General features: G+C 39.8%; 1 protein-coding gene across 1 annotated transcript in view; it reads right to left on the bottom strand.

Moving 5' to 3' along the window:
• Window positions 1-10674, bottom strand: part of LOC111553860 (histone PARylation factor 1) — a 31751-nt gene extending 21077 nt beyond the window's left edge. Inside the window, exons 1-3 of the mRNA XM_023228974.2 lie at window positions 10563-10674; window positions 6173-6332; window positions 3170-3359 (exon numbers count right to left, since the gene is read on the bottom strand). Of these exons, the coding sequence (XP_023084742.2) occupies window positions 3170-3359; window positions 6173-6332; window positions 10563-10610 (398 nt within the window). The 5' untranslated portion in view covers window positions 10611-10674. The remainder of the gene's footprint in view (window positions 1-3169; window positions 3360-6172; window positions 6333-10562) is intronic.
• Window positions 10675-21460: the final 10786 nt, after the last annotated feature.

Genomic DNA, 21460 nt, shown 5'->3' with positions numbered 1-21460 from the left:
CTCCTGTTTGGATTCCTGTGAGACACCTGAAATTGTGTCCCGAAGATGCACGCAACAACGAGACAGAGAAATTTGCTGAAAAAATGCTAGAGCAGGAAACAACTAACACATCCAATGGTCAAAAAGAAGAAAATGACCACGCTAACTCGTTTACGACAGACAATCCAGTCCGTCATCCTGAACAACTTGTCTGCAGCGATCCAGGTCTGCCTCAACCTCTGCCTCCTCCTGATGACACTGATCCTTCTACCCTCTGTCACCCCACAGACTGTTAAAAACTATACATATTGGTCCTATATTCCTTTTCCTCTTCTTATTTGAGCCATGACATGGATGCATGCTCCTATCAAGGTCTATGTTAATGATAGTGTTTGGATGCCTGGTTCTGTAGATGATCGTTGTCCTGCCCAACCGTCAGAAGAAGGAACCCCTTCCAATATCACTTTAGGTTGTAGGTATCCACCTTTGTGCCTCGGACCCACTAATGAATGTCTCTCATTAGATATTCAAACTTGGGCAGTCACACTACCATCTAGTCACTCTGTCCCTCCTGTAGGATACTTGGTATCAAGGCTCTCATTAAAACCTCTAAGACAGATCAAAATAGGAATCACTGATTATATTCACACATCCCAATATAAGCCTTTAGAAACTGCGTGTCCCCTGAACTTGTCTTCAAATGCTGACAAATTAATATGGAAGGATTGTGTTACTCTAGAAGGAACTGTGTTATTTAATTCTTCTCACTATACCATTGTTGATTGGGCTCCTAAAGGTCATATTACTAATGATTGCCATTAAGGTCACAGAGATTGTCAACATTTTCTCTATGATATTACTTATCAAAAAAGGAGTGATAACCCTCCCCTATTATATCGTATATTTAACTCCTTTTTTCCTTTTAAGTGGAAAGGGGCAGGGGTTGCCACTCCAAAGCCAAGGCTCACTGTTCCCCACTGAGGACCTGAACATTCAGAATTATGGAGATTAACCATAACTATGACTGGTATCAGAGTTTGGGCTGGAGAAAGTGTTGTAAGTAAATCCACCTTGTCACCTTGAAAACTAAGATAACAGATTGATTTACACTACTATTTTCACACAGCCAAAAATATCACTATGGCAGTCGTCAAAAGGTCAATTCAAAGACGGGATAGTAAAGACTGTGAGGACTTATACCCCCCCATTGCTAATGTCCCCCTATCACCTCTCGTACAACCTATTCCCCCAACCCCATATTCACAAAAAAGAATACCATCCCAAAATATATATAGTATCTATATGGAATCCAACAAAACTATACCACTTAAAAGTTGTGTTAAACCACCATATATGTTATTAGTAGGAAAGATGCATATTAGTTCAAATACCAACATAATTACCTGTGTTAATTGTTACTTGTATACTTGTATTGACTCATCCTTTAATCAATATCATAGTACTTTAATAGTCAGAGCCAGCAAAGGTATTTGGCTCCCCGTAGCCTTACATAGGCCTTGGGAATCTTCCCCTTCTATCCGTGTTATTAATAATATTCTACAGAAAATTCTTAAAAGGAGTAAATGATTTATTTTTACATTAACTGCAGTAATAACGGGCTTGATTGCTGTTACTGCAACTGCTGCTACTGCTGGAGTTGCATTACATCAATCTATTCATGCTGTTCATTTTGTGGATAAATGGCAAAACAATTCTACTCGGATGTGGAATTCTCAGTCAAGTATTGATCAAAAATTGGTCAATCAAATTAATGATCTAAGACAAACTGTTATATGGATGGGAGATAAAATTATGAGTCTAGAACATAGATTACAAATGCAATGTGATTGGAATACTTTTGATTTTTGTATAACTCTGCTCCAATATAATGAGTCTGTTCACAATTGAGAATCAGTAAAATGTCATTTACAAGGAAGTGAAGATAATTTTAGACATAAGCAAGCTAAAAGAACAGATTTTTGAGGCCTGTCAAGCACACTTAACTGCTTTACCTGGTGCTGAAGTTTTAGACGGTGTCTGTAAGGGGTTATCTAATCTCAACCCCATTCAATGGGCAAAATCTTTGGGAGGATTCACTATTGTTAATTTTGTTCTGTGTATAATTTGTGCTATTAGTTTATTGTTCATGTGTAAAATTGGAAAAAATATTCTTCAATCCAATCGTGATCAGCAGCAAGCTATGATTGCTATGGTTCATTTACATCAGAGAAAAGGGGGAGATGTAGAGAGACCCCCTGAAACTATTGCTACGGAATTAAAGATGAAATGCTCCTATTATTGCAAATACAAAATTGCATGCAGGATTGTATAAAGACAATGCCAGGTTGGACTGCCAGAATGAGCCAACAGCGTGTGATGTGCTTCCCCCTGTAGAAAGCCTATGAACGGATGTGCAGTCAGGGAGGTTTCACATCACCAAGATTCCTATCCCAGAAAAGCAGATGTTCATAGCTCTGGGAATGGAATGCGACCCTTGTGGAGAGCCTATAAACGGATGCATGGGGGGCACCTGTCCATATGGATAAGATAGGGCTATAAACGCCCTCATCTTGCCACGGCTCTTCTAGGCCTCTTTAGGGTTAAGACATACTCCCTTCTGAGAATTTCTGGTCTAACCGGTTGTCTAGCTTCACGTCCTGTTTCTATGGATTGTTTGTAATCAGCTTTTGCTGCAACTGTTACTGCTGATTAATATCTTGCTAATCATAGGTTATGGAAAGACCGTGGTTCTGTTTTAAGGCTGTTAGAAATTACTGATGCACACACTATACTGTAAATTCTTATCTCTATATACTGTACTTCTGCATACAGATGTTATGTTAAAGAATTACTTCATCCCCACGTGACCATCTCACCTCATAATCCCACAACCCTAAATCCCTCACTAACCTACCCCGCCCTCACTAAACTTAATAATAAATGCTGGTATTTCCAGTGTATTGGTGGCACTGCGGGACCAGAAGGCGGTGACCCCCCTGGACCCAGCTTTCACTATCTTGCGTGTGTCTATTATTTCTCAACCTGCCGATCCTCCTGGTAACAAAGAGAGAGACCCGTTGCATTGCGGGCTGCTGGCCAGATTCCACAATAGGTGAGGCTAGTGAATAACTATTTATCCTCATTAGCAGGACAGCAGCTGTATTTTAGAGGTGAAGTAAAGATCCTTTACCTGAAATACCCCATGTGGTACTGAGTTTTATTATCTCCAATAATAATGGTCTGGAACTCAGGAGGATCATAGTAGAACCTCCAATGAAGGTTAAAATTCAGGCCTGTTGATTTTTTCTTCGTTTTATGTTTTCCAGCAAGGATATCATAAGGACCAACTAATTGAAGTCCAAGGCTTGCAGAAAGTGAATCTATAAAGAAAATAAATTAAGACAATACTTTCCGGAGACAGATAGGAAATAATGCTTTTAGTTAGTAAACTATTTCTAAGCAATTGTCTTTAACAGTTTCTAAAGTAAAAGAAAATCTTGAGTTATGTGTGAAGATGTCAGTTATAAACATTCAATAGAAAAGAAGTCAGAGTAACAGGAAAAGTGGCATTTACGTTTGGGATTTTCTCTTAAATTTACCACTGAATTAGCCTAACATTTCAAACATTGCTGTTGTTTCTTATTTTAGCCAAAGCAAGACTGGTTAGCATTTCTACAGGCCCATTACCACACTGCAGTTAGCCTCAAATACTTGTAGCACACACAGGTTGAGGGAAGAGAAAGATAGCAAAGATGTGTGGATTAAGAGTAGTAAACAACAGGCCAGGTGCGGTGGCTCACACCTGTAATCCCAGCACTTTGGGAGGCTGAGGTGGGCTGATCACCTGAGGTCAGGAGTTCGAGACAAGCCTGGCCAACATGGCAAAATTCATCTGTACTAAAAATACAAAAATTAGCCGGGTGTGGTGGCTCATGCCTGTAATCCCAGCTACTGGGGAGGCTGAGGTACAAGAATCACTTGAACCCTGGAGGTGGAGGTTGCAGTGAAATGAGATAGCGCCATTGCACTCCAGCCTGGGTGACAGAGTGAGACTCTGTCTCAAAAAATAAATAAATAAATAAATAAATAAATAAATAAATAAATAAAAAAAAAAGTAAAAAACATTTCTATCCCCTTTCCTCTACCTTAGGTAATCACACCAGATTCCCCTGACTCTTTGACAATCTATTTGGCCAACCCTAACCCTGGATGACTCCGTCTTCCTTCTCTATTCACAGATCACAGACAGGGAGTGTTCATAAACCATAAAAACATGAAGTCTGTGCAAATGTGCAATGCATAACTTCAAATGGGTCCTTGCTTCTAAGACGGAGGGGAGCACTCCAGGCATGACTCGGTTTTATAAGGAGGTAAGGATGAAGAAACCAAAAAAATTCCTGGAAGAGGTAATAACATGAATAGAAGCATGGAGATAATTTGACAGGAAAAATAGTTCAGCTCAACTAGATAAGCAGCTTAGGAGAGCATACACTAATTTTTAAAGCATTAAGAAAACTAAAACCGTCCATCTCATTAGCCAAAGATAACAGTTAATAGTTTATTATACCGTAACAAATTTCCACACTCTCCACCCCCATGAACAGATACAAATATGGAACAAACTGAGAAGGGTTGTTTTGTAATCTGCTTTTGTCCTCCATCCTGTCCCATTTAAATTTTCTGAATATTTTTCTATGCTATTCAATGTTATTTTACGTGATTTTTTAACAGGGCATGATACTGCATTATAAAGAGGTAACCATCTATTCTCTTACTGAGGGATATTTACTATTTCTTTTTTTTGTTCTAAAATGTTTCAGTGAACATCTTTGCTAATAAATGTTTGTATACCGGTATAACTATTTTTAAAGAAACAACTACACAGTTCTGTTTTGATCTACTGGCAAAATTCAGAATATGTATCAATATACATTTCCATCAATGGTGTATGATAGTGCTTACTAGTTAAAAAATTTAAATAGTATCGTGCAAAGTAATGATCACAGCCCATTAACAGTTTCTTTATCCCTTCAGAGACAAAATAAGCACACAGAAAAGTACACAGGGATATGTGTATATTCCCTCTCCCCACCCTCCCTTTTTAAAAAAAATACTAATGGTAGCATATTCTCTACACTCTTCTTTTTCACTTATTTCATGCATGATAGTTTATTTCCTAAAAATCTGCTTCATGCTTTTAAAACAATGAAGATCTACTGAATAGATGTGGTATTGGTAGGCATTTAAGCCATTTCCCATTTTTTGTGTAAGTAAACATCCTCACACATAATTCTTAGTTCATGTAATCCATAAGAGAAGTGCTTGGAAGTAGAACTGTTATAACTCCTGCAACATATGAAAGAGCTTGCTTTCCTTCACATTCCCCCAAAATGTAATGAAATTATTTACCTTTGCCTTTGCCAAAAAAATAGGTGACACTGGCATTACTACAGCATTAATCTATATTTCTTTCTATATTTTCTCTTACCAGAAATATCTTGGAAAATATTCCTTTTCTATGAACTGTTTATATCCTTGGTTAGGTTTTTTTTTTTTTTTTTTTTTTTGAGACAAGGTCTTGCGCTGTGTCACCCAGGCTGGAGGGCAGTGGCCCAATCTTGGCTCATTGAAGCCTCTAGCTCCCAGGTTCAAGCAATGATCATGCCTCACCCTCCCGAGTAGCTGGGACTACAGGTGTGCGCCACCATGTCCAGCTAAGTTTTGTATTTTCAGTAGAGACAGGGTTTCACTGTGTTGCCCAGGCTGGTCTCAAATTCCTGACCTCAAGTGATCTCCCTGCTTCGGCCTCCCAAAGTGCTGGGGTTACAGGTATAAGTCACCATGCCTGGGCAATTATTGTATGTTTTAGAGACGGAGTCTTGCTCTGTCACTGAGGCTGGAGTGATCAGAGCTCACTGCAACCTCGAACTACTGGGCTCAAGGAGGGATCCTCCCATCTCAGTCTCCCAAGTAGCTGGGACTATAGACACATGCAACCATGCATAGCTTTTTTTTTTTAAATTTTTTTCTAGAGAAGAGGTCTCACTATGTTGACCAGGTTGGTCTCAAACTCCTGGCCTCAGGCGATCCCCCTCCCTCAGCTGGGATTACAGAGTATGAGCCACCACACCCAGCCCGTTTCCTATTACATTACTTTTTCCATTAATACAAGAATGATTCTGGAGCAACTCACCAGATGGCTTTTCAGGATCAAGTTCTTCGCAGAACTTCCAGAAGTGATAGAAATCTTCAGGTAAAGAAAGCTTATAATGATTTTCTATTTCTTTTCGAAGGTCACTGGCGACATCAGCTTCACAGAATTTACTTTTCTTCTCATCAACTGTTTTTTCACACTGAAAATTAGCCATAAACTTTAGTTCTCCAAATTATCTTTAGTAATTTTCAGTAACTCTCCTTGCATAACAGTATCACTCACTCTTGTTCACCCAGCTCTATGAAATACATGTGTTTTCCTTAAAACTCTCTAAATGGTATTTGAGTAAAATCTGGGAATTCATTTGGGCACAGGAAAAAACAGTAGTTTATATGGTGGTTAAGAGGAATCTACACAGCAAGTCCTTAAATATATTTTCGTAAGATAATGGAAAGCACAAAAAACAAAAAGGCAAAAAAAAAAAAAAAAAAAAGAAATAATAAAGAGCAGGAAGAGGGGAATAAAGAATTTTGCCCTCTTTTGGTTAAAGGTGTGAGTCTTTTAAACAGATTCATTGATCACACCAGAAACAGTCAGAAGTAACTGGATATAAGCAATTCATTAGTTAAAAAGCTGTTTCTCCATAAAAAAGGATGAGTTCATGTCTTTTGCAGGGACATGGATGAAGCTGGAAACCATCATTCTCAGCAAACTATTGCAAGGACAAAAAACCAAACACCACATGTTCTCACTCATAGGTGGGAATTGAACAATGAGAACACCTGGACACAGGAAGGGGAACATCACACACCGGGGTCTGTCGTGGAGTGGGGGAGGGGGGAGGGATAGCATTAGGAGATATACCGAATGTAAATGACAAGTTAATAGGTGCAGCACACCAACATGGCACATGTATACATGTGTAAAAAACCTGCACATTGTGCACATGTACCCTAGAACTTAAAGTATAATTAAAAAAAAAAAAAAGGCTGTTTCTTCAGCAACATCCAGAGTTGTATCTGAGCTATTCATTACCCAGCCTTAAAAACAGATACCTCCCTTTTGATTTTCCAAATAAAGAGGGAAAGTTGGGCGGGGTGGGTTTAAAAAATAATAATAATAAATAAAGAGGGAAAGTTAGTGACAATGTTAAACATCCACCGTTCCTAACAAAGCTAGCAGAATAGCACTAAACTCTAGGCCAAAAATCCAATTATTTCAGAAAAGGCCTTTAAATGCCAGGATTAAGTTACAATACTCATCTCTAGGACTCCCACAGTATAGGTTCATTATATAAGTATGCTAGGTTTTATAATGCCTACTAGATATTTGATAAATTTCTGTAAAGACAATATGCTTAATGGGAGGTTATGTATGTTTAGTTTACTAAGAAGCAATCTGTTTTTCTTTCTATGAACCTAGATTCTTTCTTTATGGATTGAGTTCTTTCCTTTCCTACCTAGACCAGTGGTTCTCAATCGGTGGTGATTTTGCCCCCCAGGGGACATCTGGAGACCTATTTAGTTGTCACCAGTCGGAAGAAGGGTGCTAGTGGGGCAGAGGCCAGGTATGCTCCATATCCTACAATGCCCAGGATAGGCATCCTCCACAAGGACTACTGGCCCCAAATGTCAACAGTGCTCAAGTTGAGAAATTCTGAGCTAGATGATTCTCATATTTATATTCTTTCATTTTTCCAGTAGTCTGAAGTTTATTGTTATGTCAGGTATCATTCAATGTCTACAAAATGTAATCGGATGACACAAGAATGGTCATGATGGCACTGATTCCAAGAGCAAACAAAACAGAACAAATGAAATACCTACTGTTAGGAGAATAGTTATAAGGCTTCCAAACAATAGACTATTACACTTAATACTACAGTTGACCTTGAGCAACAAGGGTTTGAATTTTGTGGACCCACCTATACATGAATTTTTTTTCCAACCAAATGCAAATAAAAAAATACAGTATTCTTGGGATGCAAAATCCACTTATAGAGGGGGCCAACTTTTCGTATACTCGGGTTCCACAGGAACAACGTTGGAACTTGGGTACACTCAGATTTGGGGATATATGGAAATGTGTTACTGCATACTAGACTACTAACTGTCTTCTTTGGCTAATGAGATGGATGGTTTGTTTTCTTGTTGCTTTAAAAATTAGTGTATGCTCGCCTAAGCTCCTGGAACCAATCTCTGTCGTGCACCGAATGGTTACTGTACGGCTACACAATATGGACCAATCTATATTATGTATTTTTAATGAGAAAAAAAGCCTTTGATCATATGCAGCATGATAGCCTTTTTATAAAGTTCAAAAACTAAGAATAAATATCGTTTAGGTATACACTCATAGAAGATAAGCCTAATTTTAAAAGGCAAGGGAAAACAAAATTCAGGATAGCTACATCAAACATAATTGACAGGAAGAAGTCAGGCTGAACCCATAGGAGAGGAACACATTTAGATGTAGAGCTGTTGTCTGTTTCAGCTTTGGGGTCGAGCAATGGGTTCACAGCTGTTTATTACTTAACATAAATAAGATCAAAGACAATCATGAATATAGTAACAGTTTATTATGCTAAGGATTATAATGTGTCTGATTTATAAAAAAAAAAAAAAAAAAACACGTTGAACAAAAAGGTCGTTGAAAAATGAATCCAGAAGTATCAATAACAGCAAATAGTAAAAATCATAGTAAAAACAAGTAGTAAGTCATACTTCTTGAGAACTTATTTTGTGCTATTTCACTGTTCTAAGCACCTTCTGTGGATTAACTCATTTAGTCCTCAACTGTCTCATAGCTAGATACTATTAACCTCATCCTACAGCTGAGGAAACTGACGTTAACTTCCCTATGTCCCTAACTAGGAAGTGGAAGAGAAGGGATTTAAACTCAGGTTTAAATCTGGCTCCACAGCAGATTCTCAACCACTTCACTATGTTGCTTCTCCAACAGCAAATATAGAACAGTAGGAACATATGAAGTCCTGAGCTATCCTGTCTTCTGTTTTTATAACAGTCTTTGTTCAGACTTTCAAAACTGGCTCCAACTGAAGATGTTAGAAAAGGCTGAATCACCTTGCTGAAAGGCAGTTTTGCATAATGGTTACGTTGCCCGGGTAGACTCCTGACTCCACTGATTTCCAATTTTACGCAAGTTACTTAACCTCTCTGTGTTTTGTTTTCTCATCTGCAAAAAAGGGCATACAGTGCCTATATCATAGGGTTGTTACAAGGAATGTTATTATATGTAAAAATACACAGGACAGTCCTAGCACATAATACACAAATGCTGGCCTTTATGGTTATAGTCTCTACAGACTCATCTTCATTTCTCGTATTGTATTTCTAGTTAAGCACATCACTCCACCAAAGCAGCTCTTCACTGCACCTTCAAAAAGAGAATTTTTTCAGCTGTGCCTTAACTCACACACTAGTTCAGCATCTCCATATCCCTAACAACTAGAATTTAGAACAGCTGTCCCCTTCGGAGGCTACTCTTCTTCTTACCCTGGTATTCCTAGAGTGCATGAGCCAATATGAAGAATGCCTATACGCATGGCCCTTTAACAGTTAATTAAGCCCTCGAAGACTGTCTCACCCTGTCCGATTTATGGCACTGCCAGAGGAATTTTTCTAAAACTTTAGTTATCACAAAGGCACTTCTTTCCTGCCTGATTCCCCTTATTGCTACTGTGGAGGTTACAGAACTTCCGAAATCGTAGTAAAGTACGAGAGAATGCACATACTTTCTCGTCCTCCCCTCTCAGTAGTGCTTTTATGATCAGGTCCCTCTTACTTTCCCATTTCCCTGGCTCTAGCTAAGCCGAACGCTCCGCTTTGCCCAAACATCTCCTACGGTTTTTTGTCTCAAAATCTTATTCATCTGCCTTCAAAACCCTTTTTCAAAGACTTGTCTTAAAAGTCTTCTTTAACACCCCCTGGGACTTGTTAAATCCTCCTTCAATGTTTCCATAGCACTTTTTACACACTAGCTTTATAATCCCAAACAAAAAAGTAACAGTAGAATGCGTATTCGCTTGTGTCCCTCCTCCCCAGGCCGGGGGCTCTACAAGGAGCAGGGGCAGGCGGGTTGACCCCGAATCCGCAGCGTCCCGCACAATGTCTAGAATGCAATCGGTTCCCCATCAATCTGGTTGGGCGCATGAATGAACCGCCGGCTGGCTTAATCCGTTTCCCCAGGAAATGCGCCAAGAGGAGCTGGGCAGAAGACGCAGAGGCGCTACTTTCCTTGTCCAACCCCCTGCAGGGCGCGAAACAGCGGCCCTGGGCAGGGTCCCCGCAGCAAACCGCAGCCCCCAGACACACAGCAAGCTTAATAATCACTGGATGAATGAAACGCGCTGCCTCCTGGCTGTCACCCAAAGCACCCCGCGCAGCCCGCACAGCCTTTCCGGCAGTACCTGCGGCCCCTCCCCGCCGGGCCTGCGCTTCCCGCCACCACCGACCATTCTGCAGCTGCAGCGCCAGCCGAATTCCCCGATACGCGGCCGTTTCCGAGCGCCCCCAACTGCTTCCGGGTTCAAAAGCCTCCAATCCGAATCTCAGCGCCGCCAGGGCGCGCCAATTTAGGGGAAAGGCTCCGCCCATTCCCCGCCCCCTGAAACCTGGCGCTGGGCGCATTGAGGCCCCGCACACTCCCCTAATGGGCGCGAGAAAGGAGCGTCTTCTGTCCGCGTAGTCTGCATCTAGGCTTTCAGGAGCATCTTCCAGGGTCTCTCCAGAGACTCCTAGACTACTGAATCTGAATCCGTTAGAGTGGTCCAACCTTCCTCTTTAGGTGTCTACTAGAGGCAAGTTTGGATGTATGCGGCTGTCCTCAATACAGCCCCTTCCTTGTTTTTTCTTCATTTATATTTACTTAAAATATTAATCCTCTTCTCTTTCTCCTCCATCCCTCTCTCTCCCCTACTTTACGGTTATTGGCTTACACTAATTCAATCCCGATTATCTCCAAGAAGGAAATCAATGTCTGTCGGTCTCTGTCTCTGTACCGTCGTCTTCTCGGTACAATTTGGACTGTTTTTTCTCTACACCCCTGATATGCAAAGTGTAATACCTGAACTCAGCATCCTGAGGGAATTTGTTAAAAACGCCAAATCTCAGGCCCTACCCAGACTTACTGAATCAGTATCTGCATTGCAACAAGATCCCCTGGTAATTCCTATGCACATCAAAATCTGGACGGCACAGCTCTCAACTGATGTCCTTGGGCCTCCTTCACATCCATCGTGGGAAGGTCTTATTCCTCATTTCTGAGATGAGTTCTCTGTTTCCTGAATCTGTGTCTTCCTTTTTCTTGACTATTATCCTCATGTTGTGGAACATAGCCGCCAATAGCTCCTTAAGGGAGGTTGCTGCCAGGTCTTTTTTCCCACAGAGCCTGCATGTCTGGAACTGTTTTTATTCTGGCTGAGCACAGAGTTCTAGGTTGAAAATAATTTTCACTCGGAGTATTGGAGGGCTTGCTCCACAATATTTTAGCTTCCAGAATTGTTGAGAAACTCTACGTCATTATATTTCCTTCTCCTTCACAGGTCACTAAATTTCTTGATATGTAAACCGCTTTCGTTTCTGTTTTGTTTTGTCTCAAGAAGCTTTAGGATCTTTTCTTTATTCCCGGTGTTCTAAGACACAATCTAGTGTCTTGGTTATGGGTCTTTTCTCATTCCTTTTGATCAGTTTTTCGATCCTGAAACACATGTTCTTCAGTTATGGGAATTCTTCTGGTATTATTTATTTCATCATTCCTTCTACCCACCCCCTTATTGTATCTCTTCTTTTTTGAAATTTGTTATTTAGATCGTGGACCTTCTTGGCTGATGTTTTTTCTTACCTGTCTGTCCTATTTTCTATGTCTTCATCTTTTTATTCTACTTTCTCTGTGACTTTTTCAACTTAATTGGACAAATGACTATCATATTACTTTCTTTATCATACCTTTATTCCTAAGTGCTCTTAATTCTCTGTTCTTTTATAGCATTACATTATTTTTCATGAATATAGCTCCTTTTATTTTTGAATATGTCAATTATAGGGTTTTTAAAAAATGCTTTCTACATAACTCTGCATTGACTTTGTTTCTTTTGAGTCTTTCTTGGCTGTTTGTTTGCTTATATTTGGTCCCTGTTGTTTCTGCTAGAGACATTCTTCATCTTGTGTGGTGATCCTTGCTGTCAATTTATATGTAAAATGAGGCTCTGAAAGAGTGCTTTGGGGACATAGGCAAGGCTTGTTCACTGCTGGACAAGGTGTAAGATGATAGGGCAAGGATCAGCTGTTTACTTTCTTCTAGAGATTAATCTTCTAATTACTCGCTTTGAGAATATACAGACTTCTTGGAGCCCAAGAAGGAGCGGGAAGGAGGCTGAGAGTCTTAATAATTTCATTATATGCACTGTATTAGTCAGGGTTCTCCAGAGAAACAGAACGAATAGATATCTACTTATCTATATCTATACCTATAACTCTATCTATCTATCTATTAGCTCATGTGATTATGGGGGTTAAGAAGTGATGGTGTAGATTCCAGTTCGAGTTTGAAGTCCTGCAAACCAGGATCACCAAGGGCAGGAAAAGATCAAAGATTCAGTTTAAGAAAGAGAGAGAGAGTGAGTGAGAGAGAGTGAATCCTCCCTTCCTCTACCTTTTTGTTTTATTCAGACCCAAATGGATAAGATGATGCCCACCCACACTGGTGAGGGTAATCTCTTTTACTCAGGGCCCTCACAGACACTCAGAAATACCGTTTAACCAGGTATCTGGGCATCCTGTGGTCCAGTCGAGTTGACAGATAAAATTAACTCTCCACCGGGTGTGGTGGCTTATGCCTGTAATCCCAGCACTTTGGGAGGAGGCCAAGGTGGGTGGATCACTTGAGGTCGGGAGTTCGAGACCAGCCTGGCCAATGTGGTGAAACCCCATCTCTACTAAAAATACAAAAAATATCCAGGCATAGTGGCATGTGCCTATAGTCCCAGCTACTTGGGAGGCTGAGATACAAGAATCACTTGAATCCCGGAGGCGGAGGTTGTGGTGAGCTGAGATCACACCACTGCACTCCAGCCTGGGTGAAGTGAGACTCCGTCTCAAACAAAAATAAAATAAGATTTAATTATCATGCATACCTTCACTTAACACCACTGTTTCATAATAGCATCTTTACCTTTAGCTGTGTCTGGTGTCCCTGAATCCATATTCTGGTTCCATATCTCCCAAAAGAAACAATCTTCAGGTTGGGAATGAAGGATAGAGAATGTTTCCCTAACTTTGCCGGGGGAGGAAATCTTAGGAGTCTTAACTGCTTCTGGGACTTTTAATGGTCTCTTTTCAGCTCAACCCACTGAAGACGTATAGTACTTCCAAATCCTGAGCCATTGTGAGGTTCTGCAGTGTCAGTGAGCTTACTTCCAGGCATCACCTCTGAAAAACTTGGGTTACAGTTTTCTCTGGGAAGTCCATATGTTCGCCAGTATATTAGCTCCCTAAAGCTGCCATTACAATTACCACAAACTGGGTGGCTTAAAACTATGGAAATGTATTCCCTCACAGTTTCAGAGGCTAGAAATAAAAAATCAAGGTGTCAGGAAGTTGATTCCTTCTGGGGACTCTGAGGGACAATCTGTACCATGCCTTTGCTTTAGCTTCTGGTGACTGCTGGCAGTCCTTGGCGTTCCTTGGCTTGCAGATGAATCACTCCAATCTCTGCCTCTGTCATAACGTGTTCTCCCTGAGCATCTGCCTGTGTCTAACTCTCTCTTTTTGTAAGGACAGCAGTCCATTAGATTAGGGCCCACCCTAATCCAGTATCAGTATCACTTTATCTTTTTTTTTTTTTTTTTTGAGATGGAGTCTCGCTCTGTTGCCCAGGCTGGAGTGCAGTGGTGCCAGCTCGGCTCACTGCAACCTTTGCCTCCTGGGTTCAAGCAATTCTCCTGCCTCAGCCTCCCGAGCAGCTGTGACTACAGGGTCCCGCCACCACGCCCGGCTCACAGCAACCTCTGCCTCCTGGGTTCAAGCAATTCTCCTGCCTCAGCCTCCTGAGTAGCTGGGACTACAAACATGTGCCACCATGCCCGGCTAGTTTTTATACAAAATACGTTTTTTAGAAAAAAAATTTTATTTTCTTTTTTTTGAGACTATTGCCCGTTCTGTTGCCCAGGCATGCACCACGAGGCCCAGTTAATTTTGTGTTTTTACTAGAGACAAGGTTTCACCATGTTGGTCAGGCTGGTCTTGAACTCCTGACCTCAAGCAATCCACCTGCCTCGGCCTCCCAGAATGCTGGGATTACAGGTGTGAGCCACCACACCTGGCCGTCACTTTAGCTTCTTTTGATCCATTCACACAGACCCTATTTCCAAATATGGTCACAGTCAATGTATCTTTTGGGGAGATGCAACTCAACCCACATCAACTGATGTCTAAACTTTTGTGGCATTTTTCTGTTGTCTCTTCTCCTCCTTTCTTTGTTTCTATGAGTATATGGTCCCTCTGTCCCCTTTTTAACCTTCTTTATCTTTGTTTTAGTGAGGCTTCTTAAGGAGTGGAGGAACATGGATGTTTTCAAGGTATGTTAAGTATGTTAACTGGAGGATTTATTATTGCTATTTTTTGGTTGAATAACACCAGGTTGGCAGTTGTAACCTGTAAAACTGCACTTATTATACACAATTTCAAGTTCAGAACTAAAACTTTGCTCTGAATAATAATGTGTAACCATCTTTTATAGAATGTGAATGAAATTTCTATTTTAATTCAAACATTTGACATTTAATATATTTTCTCCTATTCATATGTTTACTCCACAGTGATTTTGAAGGAATGGGTAGAGTTGACCAAATTTGGTATATTCAGGATATCAGTGTCTGTCATTTTGAAACAAAGTTATTATTAATAAATGTTTTATATCTAATACTTACTATGCAATAGAACTGTTCTTTTTAAATATTTTTAATTGACAGATAATTGTGTATATTTATAGAATACAATGTGGTGTTTTGATATATAAATACACACATACACTGTGGAATTATTATATCAAGCTAATTTACATATTCATTACATGAAATACTTACTATTTTTTGGAGTGAGAACATTTCAAATCTACTCTTCTAACAATGTTGAGATATGTAATACATTATTATTAACTATGGTCACTATGTGGTGCAATACATCTCAAAAACTTATTCCTTCAGTCTAACTAAAACTTTGTACCCTTTGATCAATATCTCTGCAGTTCCCACTTCCAACCCCCAGCCTCCGGTAACCACCATTCTACTCTCTACTTCTGTAAGTTCAACTTTTTGATTCCACACATAAGTGAGATTATGCAATATTTGTGTCTCTGTGACTGGCTTATTTCACTTAGCATGATGTTCTCTAGTTTCATCTACGTTGTCAAAAATGACAGAATTTCCTTTGTTAAGGCTGAATAGTATTTCATTGTATATGTACCACATTATCCATTCATCTGTTGATGGACACTTATGTTGGCTGTTGTGAATAATGCTGCAATGGACGTGGATGCTGAGATATCTCTTTAACATGTTGATTGCAATTCCTTTGTGTATATACTCAGGAGTGCAATTGCTGGATCATATAGTAGTTCTATTTTTAGTTTTTTGAGGAACCTCCACACTGTTTGTCATAATGGCTGTGTTAATTTACACTCCCACCAACAGCGTACAAGGGTTCCCTTTTTCTTACCTTCTCACCAACCCTTGTTATCTTTGATAATGTCTATTGCTATTGTAATAGGTGTCAGGTACTATCTCATTGTGGTTTAATTTGCATTTCTCTGATAACTAGTGATGTTGAGCATTTTTGAATAAACCACAATAGTACTAAGTGCTTTGCTAAGACTAACTCATTTAAGCCACATACCAGTCATGTGAGGTAATTTCTATTTCTACTCCCATTTTACAGATGAGGCAGCTAACATTCAAAGAGGTTCAGGGAATTGTCCAAAGTCACACAGCAAGCTCTGGAGGTGGGATTCTAACCTGAATAGTCTATCCTTTCAGAGTACTTTCAACGCTATGCAATACTGTCTCTCTAGGAATCAGCCAGATTGAATAAGGTCTGTAGTTCACAGAGCCACTTACATTTTTAATCCTAGTTTAATTAACTTAGGAAATTTGTATCTAAAGGATGCATCTTAAAAAAAAAAAAATAGAGACAGGGTCTCACTATATTGCCCAGGCTGGCCTCAAACTCCTGGGCTCGAAGCCATCCTCCCACCTCAGCCTCCCAAAGTGCTGAGATTACAGGCATGAGCCACCATGTCCTGCCAGGATACATGGGTTTTACTGTATCCTCTGAACCTCCCTTTAATCAAGAGAGTGGACAAAACTGTGGGTCCCTTATTTTCAAAATGGCCAGTAAAAGAGGAAATAAGGATATGCAATGCTGAATTATTCTGCTGCCCTCTTTGAGTTGATTGGGGACCTCTTCGTCACTACTTTGGAAAGATAACTTACCTTCTCTTATCCACTAGGGCCAACTGGAGCTTTTCTCATGTCTTTATTGTTGCTGGGAAATTTTCAAATAAAATTCACTGGTAGTGGTTTGAAATTGCAGAATTTTTAGCCTCCCAATGTTTTGTTTTCCTCTAGTGAGTCTGACATAAATAATATCCTCTTTTGAGATTTGTATCTTTGAAAGACATTTTTTTTTAAGTTTCTCAGTGAAACAAATAAAAAATTAGAAAGTGGCTGGACGCAGTGGTTCACGCCTGTAGTCCCAACACTTCGGGAGGCCGAGGCAAGTGGATTACCTGAGCTTAGGAGTTCGAGACCAGCTTTGGCAACATGGCAACACCCTGTCTCTACTAAAAGTACAGAAATTATCTGGGCATGGAAGCACATGCCTGTGCTCCCAGCTACTCAGGAGGCGTAGGTGGGAGGATCGCCTGAGCCCAGGAGGCGGAGGTTGCAGTGAACCAAGATTGCACCACTGTACTCTAGCCTGGGTGACAGAGTAAGACCCTGTCTTGAAAGAAAGAAAGAAAAAATTAGAAGGATATCAGTTTTATTAGAAAAAATAAAATAAAAGTATTTTAAAAATTGCCAGTTTCCCTAGAATTAAGCCATAATATGTCCATAGCTTTGTATCAGATTGCTGACTTTGCTTGGGGAGAAAATTGTATTTGTTTGCATTATTTTTCCTTTTTTGTCAAATCTGGGGTGACACAGTTGTCGTCAATATACTTTTAAATCTATGTCTTCATTGGGAATGATGCTAGTGAGCTTATGTGGAAAAATTATCTGTATGAAAGCAGAATTGATTGGTGATTGCCAGAACCTTTGATTTTCCCTTAATAATTATAATAAGATACCTTAAAATATGTGTTTTTATAGAAATCCATGTCAAACAAGATACATAGAATGTAATTCTGTAGAATACTAATAAATGAGAATTCAGATGTGGGCTACCAGAACTACAGAGTGACAAGTAAAGTAAGTGAAATGTAAGGGTGCCATGTGTCGATGTTCTCAAACCAAATAAAATGCTAAAAAAGAAAAGGATCCTAATCACAATACAGATTTAGAGAACACACAACAATAGTAGCTATGAAGTGTATATCTTTTAGATCTAAAAGTTACTGGATTTGCTATGTAGGCGGTAGTCCTTGGTGAAACATGGATTAATAAAAGAAAGTGGAAGCAAGAATTCCTATGTATTCTTTAAGAGTGTCTGATTCTAGCATTCATCTAAATTTAAGCTCTAGATCAAAGCGAGTATTTTAGACTTGGCGTGGTGGCTCACGCCTGTACTCTCACCACTTTGGGAGGCCTAGGTGGGCGGATCACCTGAGGTCAGGAGTTCAAGACCAGTCTGGCCAACATGGGGAAACGCTGCCTATAAAAACTACAACAATTAGCCGGGTGTGATGCCTTCTGCCTGTAATCCCAGCTACTTGGGTGACTGAGGCAGGAGAATCACTTGAACCTGAGAAGCAGAGGTTGCAGTGAGCTGAGATCGCACCACTGCACTCCAGCCTGGGCAACAGAGCAAGACTGTCTAACAAAAAAAAAAAAAAAAGAATATTTTTAAAAGGAGTTTTTTTCTTTTCAATCTTTGTATACTTTGAAGGCCATAGGTGTCATAGCTAGCTTCTTAAGCATTTCTTTCTGCATTTGTCATGACAGCTGCTGAAAATTAAAGACGAGACAGGAAGCCACTTAGGATCACAGGACTTGGAGTGTAGCCAGACACTCAGCATTAACGTGTGTTAAGGGCAGGATAACTGCAGAGAGTAGCACATGTGTAAGGAATTACAGGCTTTGCCAATTGAATTTCTAAGGTTCTAAATGATGGAAGTCATTCACTCTGGCAGTCAGGATTGAGCTGAGTCCCTGTGACTCACGCTGTTGGCCACCCCTGGAGGATAAATCAGCTTTGAGAAGGCCCAGAGCCCCCACAGCATTATGATTCTGATTCCCAAATACGCTGTAAAATAGGACTTCTTTTAGGGGCTGTTGATAGTGGGGGACCTAATTAGGGAGATATGGGTGATTGTATTGTAGAAGAAACAGATTTGGGAAGGATATATTTGTTGTCTAAATTGTTGTATTAAAAGTCAGCAGAAGCTTCAGGCAGAGCTGATCCCACACAGTTGTTACTGGTGGACTGCAAATGAGCTGTAGCATTAATCTTTGACATCACACTCTTGGCCTTACCTTTGGCCACTTTGACTCTGTCAAATTATACCGCTAAATGGTGATGAAACTGATCTGCCCAATTCAGCTTAATCCAGATCAGTTACCCTGGGACCATGTAACCTTTAGTTAGCACTAGCTGGATGATCCAAACATATCTTTGAAAGGCCCCAGAGGTTCCCAGTCTTCATATTTACAGTGGATGAAAAGTCCAGCTGATTCACCAATTCATTTCTTTTCCTACCACAATTTCTTAGAATCTAACTCTGAGCACAAACTGGCACATAATGGGTGCTCAGTAAATATTAATTGACTTATCGACCTCTTTAATGAATAGCAGTCACCATCAGTAGTTACTTGCCCATCCTTTCATCCATTCAGTCATTTGTTCATTCAAAACATTTATTAAGTCTCAATTATGTGTCAGAACTATGTTAGGCACTGGAAAGACCAAGATGACATGGTTGCTATGTTCCAGGAGCTTATAGTGTACCGAGGAGTCCTATAAATGTACAGTCAGTACTCCTGCTAGTCACATAGAAGCGGTGTAAGAATTATGCACACTCCAACCTTCCAGACACATTGCTCTAGAGTAGTCTCTTTAAAAAAACTGATCTAATCATTTTACTCTGTGACTGTCACAGAGTTGATCAGAACAAAAATTCTGAACGACTAGTGTTACCACCAGGAAATAAGAAATGACAACAAAGGGCAATACGGTAGAGAACAAGCTCAGTTAATATGAGGAGTTTGCTAGGTGATGTTACAAGGGAACATCAAAAGCAGCAACTGAGATCAAGATCATGGAAAATAGCCAAGGAAACAGGAGCTGGGAATGTAGGGAGCAGTTACTAGCAGGATCCAACAGGATATTACTATTGAGTAATTGCCTTATACAAGGTCATTCTCCTCACCCTCCAAGTTATGGGTTTAATTTCTGAATATAAAGTTATACATTAATTTTAGGGCTGGGTGCAGTGGGTCATTCCTGTAATCCCAGCAGTTTGGGAGGCTGAGGTGGGAGGATCACTTAAGTCCAGGAGTTCGAGACCAGCCTGGGCAACATAGCAAGACCCTGTCTCTATAAAAAGTAGTAATAATTTTAGAAAATTTGAATAGTATCTAAAAATAAAAAGAAAATTAATTATATTATGCCGCCTAGATGCAACCTCAGACAAGATTTGGTATATTCAGTGTTTTTCTACATGTATCTTATTATAGTTTGTTAAATGAAATAATGCTGCACATAAAATTTTGTAACAGGCCTTAAAAAGTAAGCTTTATAACAAATAAACATTGTAAAAATGCTTCATCAATATTTTAATGGCTACATAAATATGCCATTGGACAAATGTTTGGTAAAGTAATTAACTGTTCTCGTAGTCATAAGTTTTTACTATGTGTCATAACTATTTATTGCTGTATATAACTTTATGGTCAACGTCTTTGTACATAAAGTTTTAAAAAATATTGTGGGATATTACCTTTGTTTAAAGTATTAGAGGAACTGCTGGCTCCACAGACAGGAATAAACTTACTGTCATAATCCATATTCCCAAATTGCTTTGTAAACAAGGCAGTTTGAAATTGAAACAAGGCCGGGCGCGGTGGCTCAAGCCTGTAATCCCAGCACTTTGGGAGGCCGAGACGGGCGGATCACGAGGTCAGGAGATCAAGACCATCCTGGCTAACACGGTGAAACCCCGTCTCTACTAAAAATACAAAAAAAAAAAAACTAGCCGGGCGAGATGGCGGGCGCCTGTAGTCCCAGCTACTCGGGAGGCTGAGGCAGGAGAATGGCGTAAACCCAGGAGGCGGAGCTTGCAGTGAGCTGAGATCCGGCCACTGCACTCCAGTCCGGGCGACAGAGCGAGACTCCGCCTCAAAAAAAAAAAAAAAAAAAAAAAAGAAATTGAAACAAAACAATGTACCACATTGTGACTACAGTTAAGAATATTGTATTGCATATTTAAAATTTGCTAGGAGGGCAGATCTTACATGTTCTAACCACACACACACACAAAGGTACTATGTGAGGTGATGCTATGTTAATTAGCTTGGTTATGGTGATTATTTCACAAAAATTATGTATGTTAAAACATCAAGTTGTACACCTTAACTATTTACAATTTTTATTTGTCAATTATATCTCAATAAGGCGGGGGGAGGATAGTAAAATACAAAGTTTTTAAAATAAATAGAGATGAAGTAAAAAGAGTATATGTTATTTTCCCACTGGCATGAGTTAAGGGCACTGCTACTTGGGAATGACCTACACATGGTAGGATAAAAAAGTCAGGGCTTGTCTGATTTATCTCCATTCTATTTGTCTTCAGCCCTTTCAGAGTTATAACCTAAAGGTCAGGTTTTAAAAAATGCACTGGACAAAGGATTGGCAAACCCACGTTCTAGTCCCATCGTTGCATTTGTCTGCACAGAAGTCTTGAGAAATCACTCAATTGTTCTGAAACAGTTTCTCAAACTGTAAAATAAAGATGTTGGAAAAGAAGAAAAGAAACTGGAATGAAAATGTGTTTTTATCAGTTAGAAGCAGTACTGGAGAGTGCTTTTCAAAATAGCATTGTCATGAAATGCAATCTTTACTAATTGTTTCGTTTAGTATTTCTTTCCAGGTTAAA

The sequence above is a fragment of the Piliocolobus tephrosceles genome, chromosome 3 (assembly GCF_002776525.5).
Source record: "Piliocolobus tephrosceles isolate RC106 chromosome 3, ASM277652v3, whole genome shotgun sequence".
Taxonomy (NCBI): domain Eukaryota; kingdom Metazoa; phylum Chordata; class Mammalia; order Primates; family Cercopithecidae; genus Piliocolobus; species Piliocolobus tephrosceles.
This window is presented reverse-complemented; position numbering and strand designations above follow the sequence as displayed.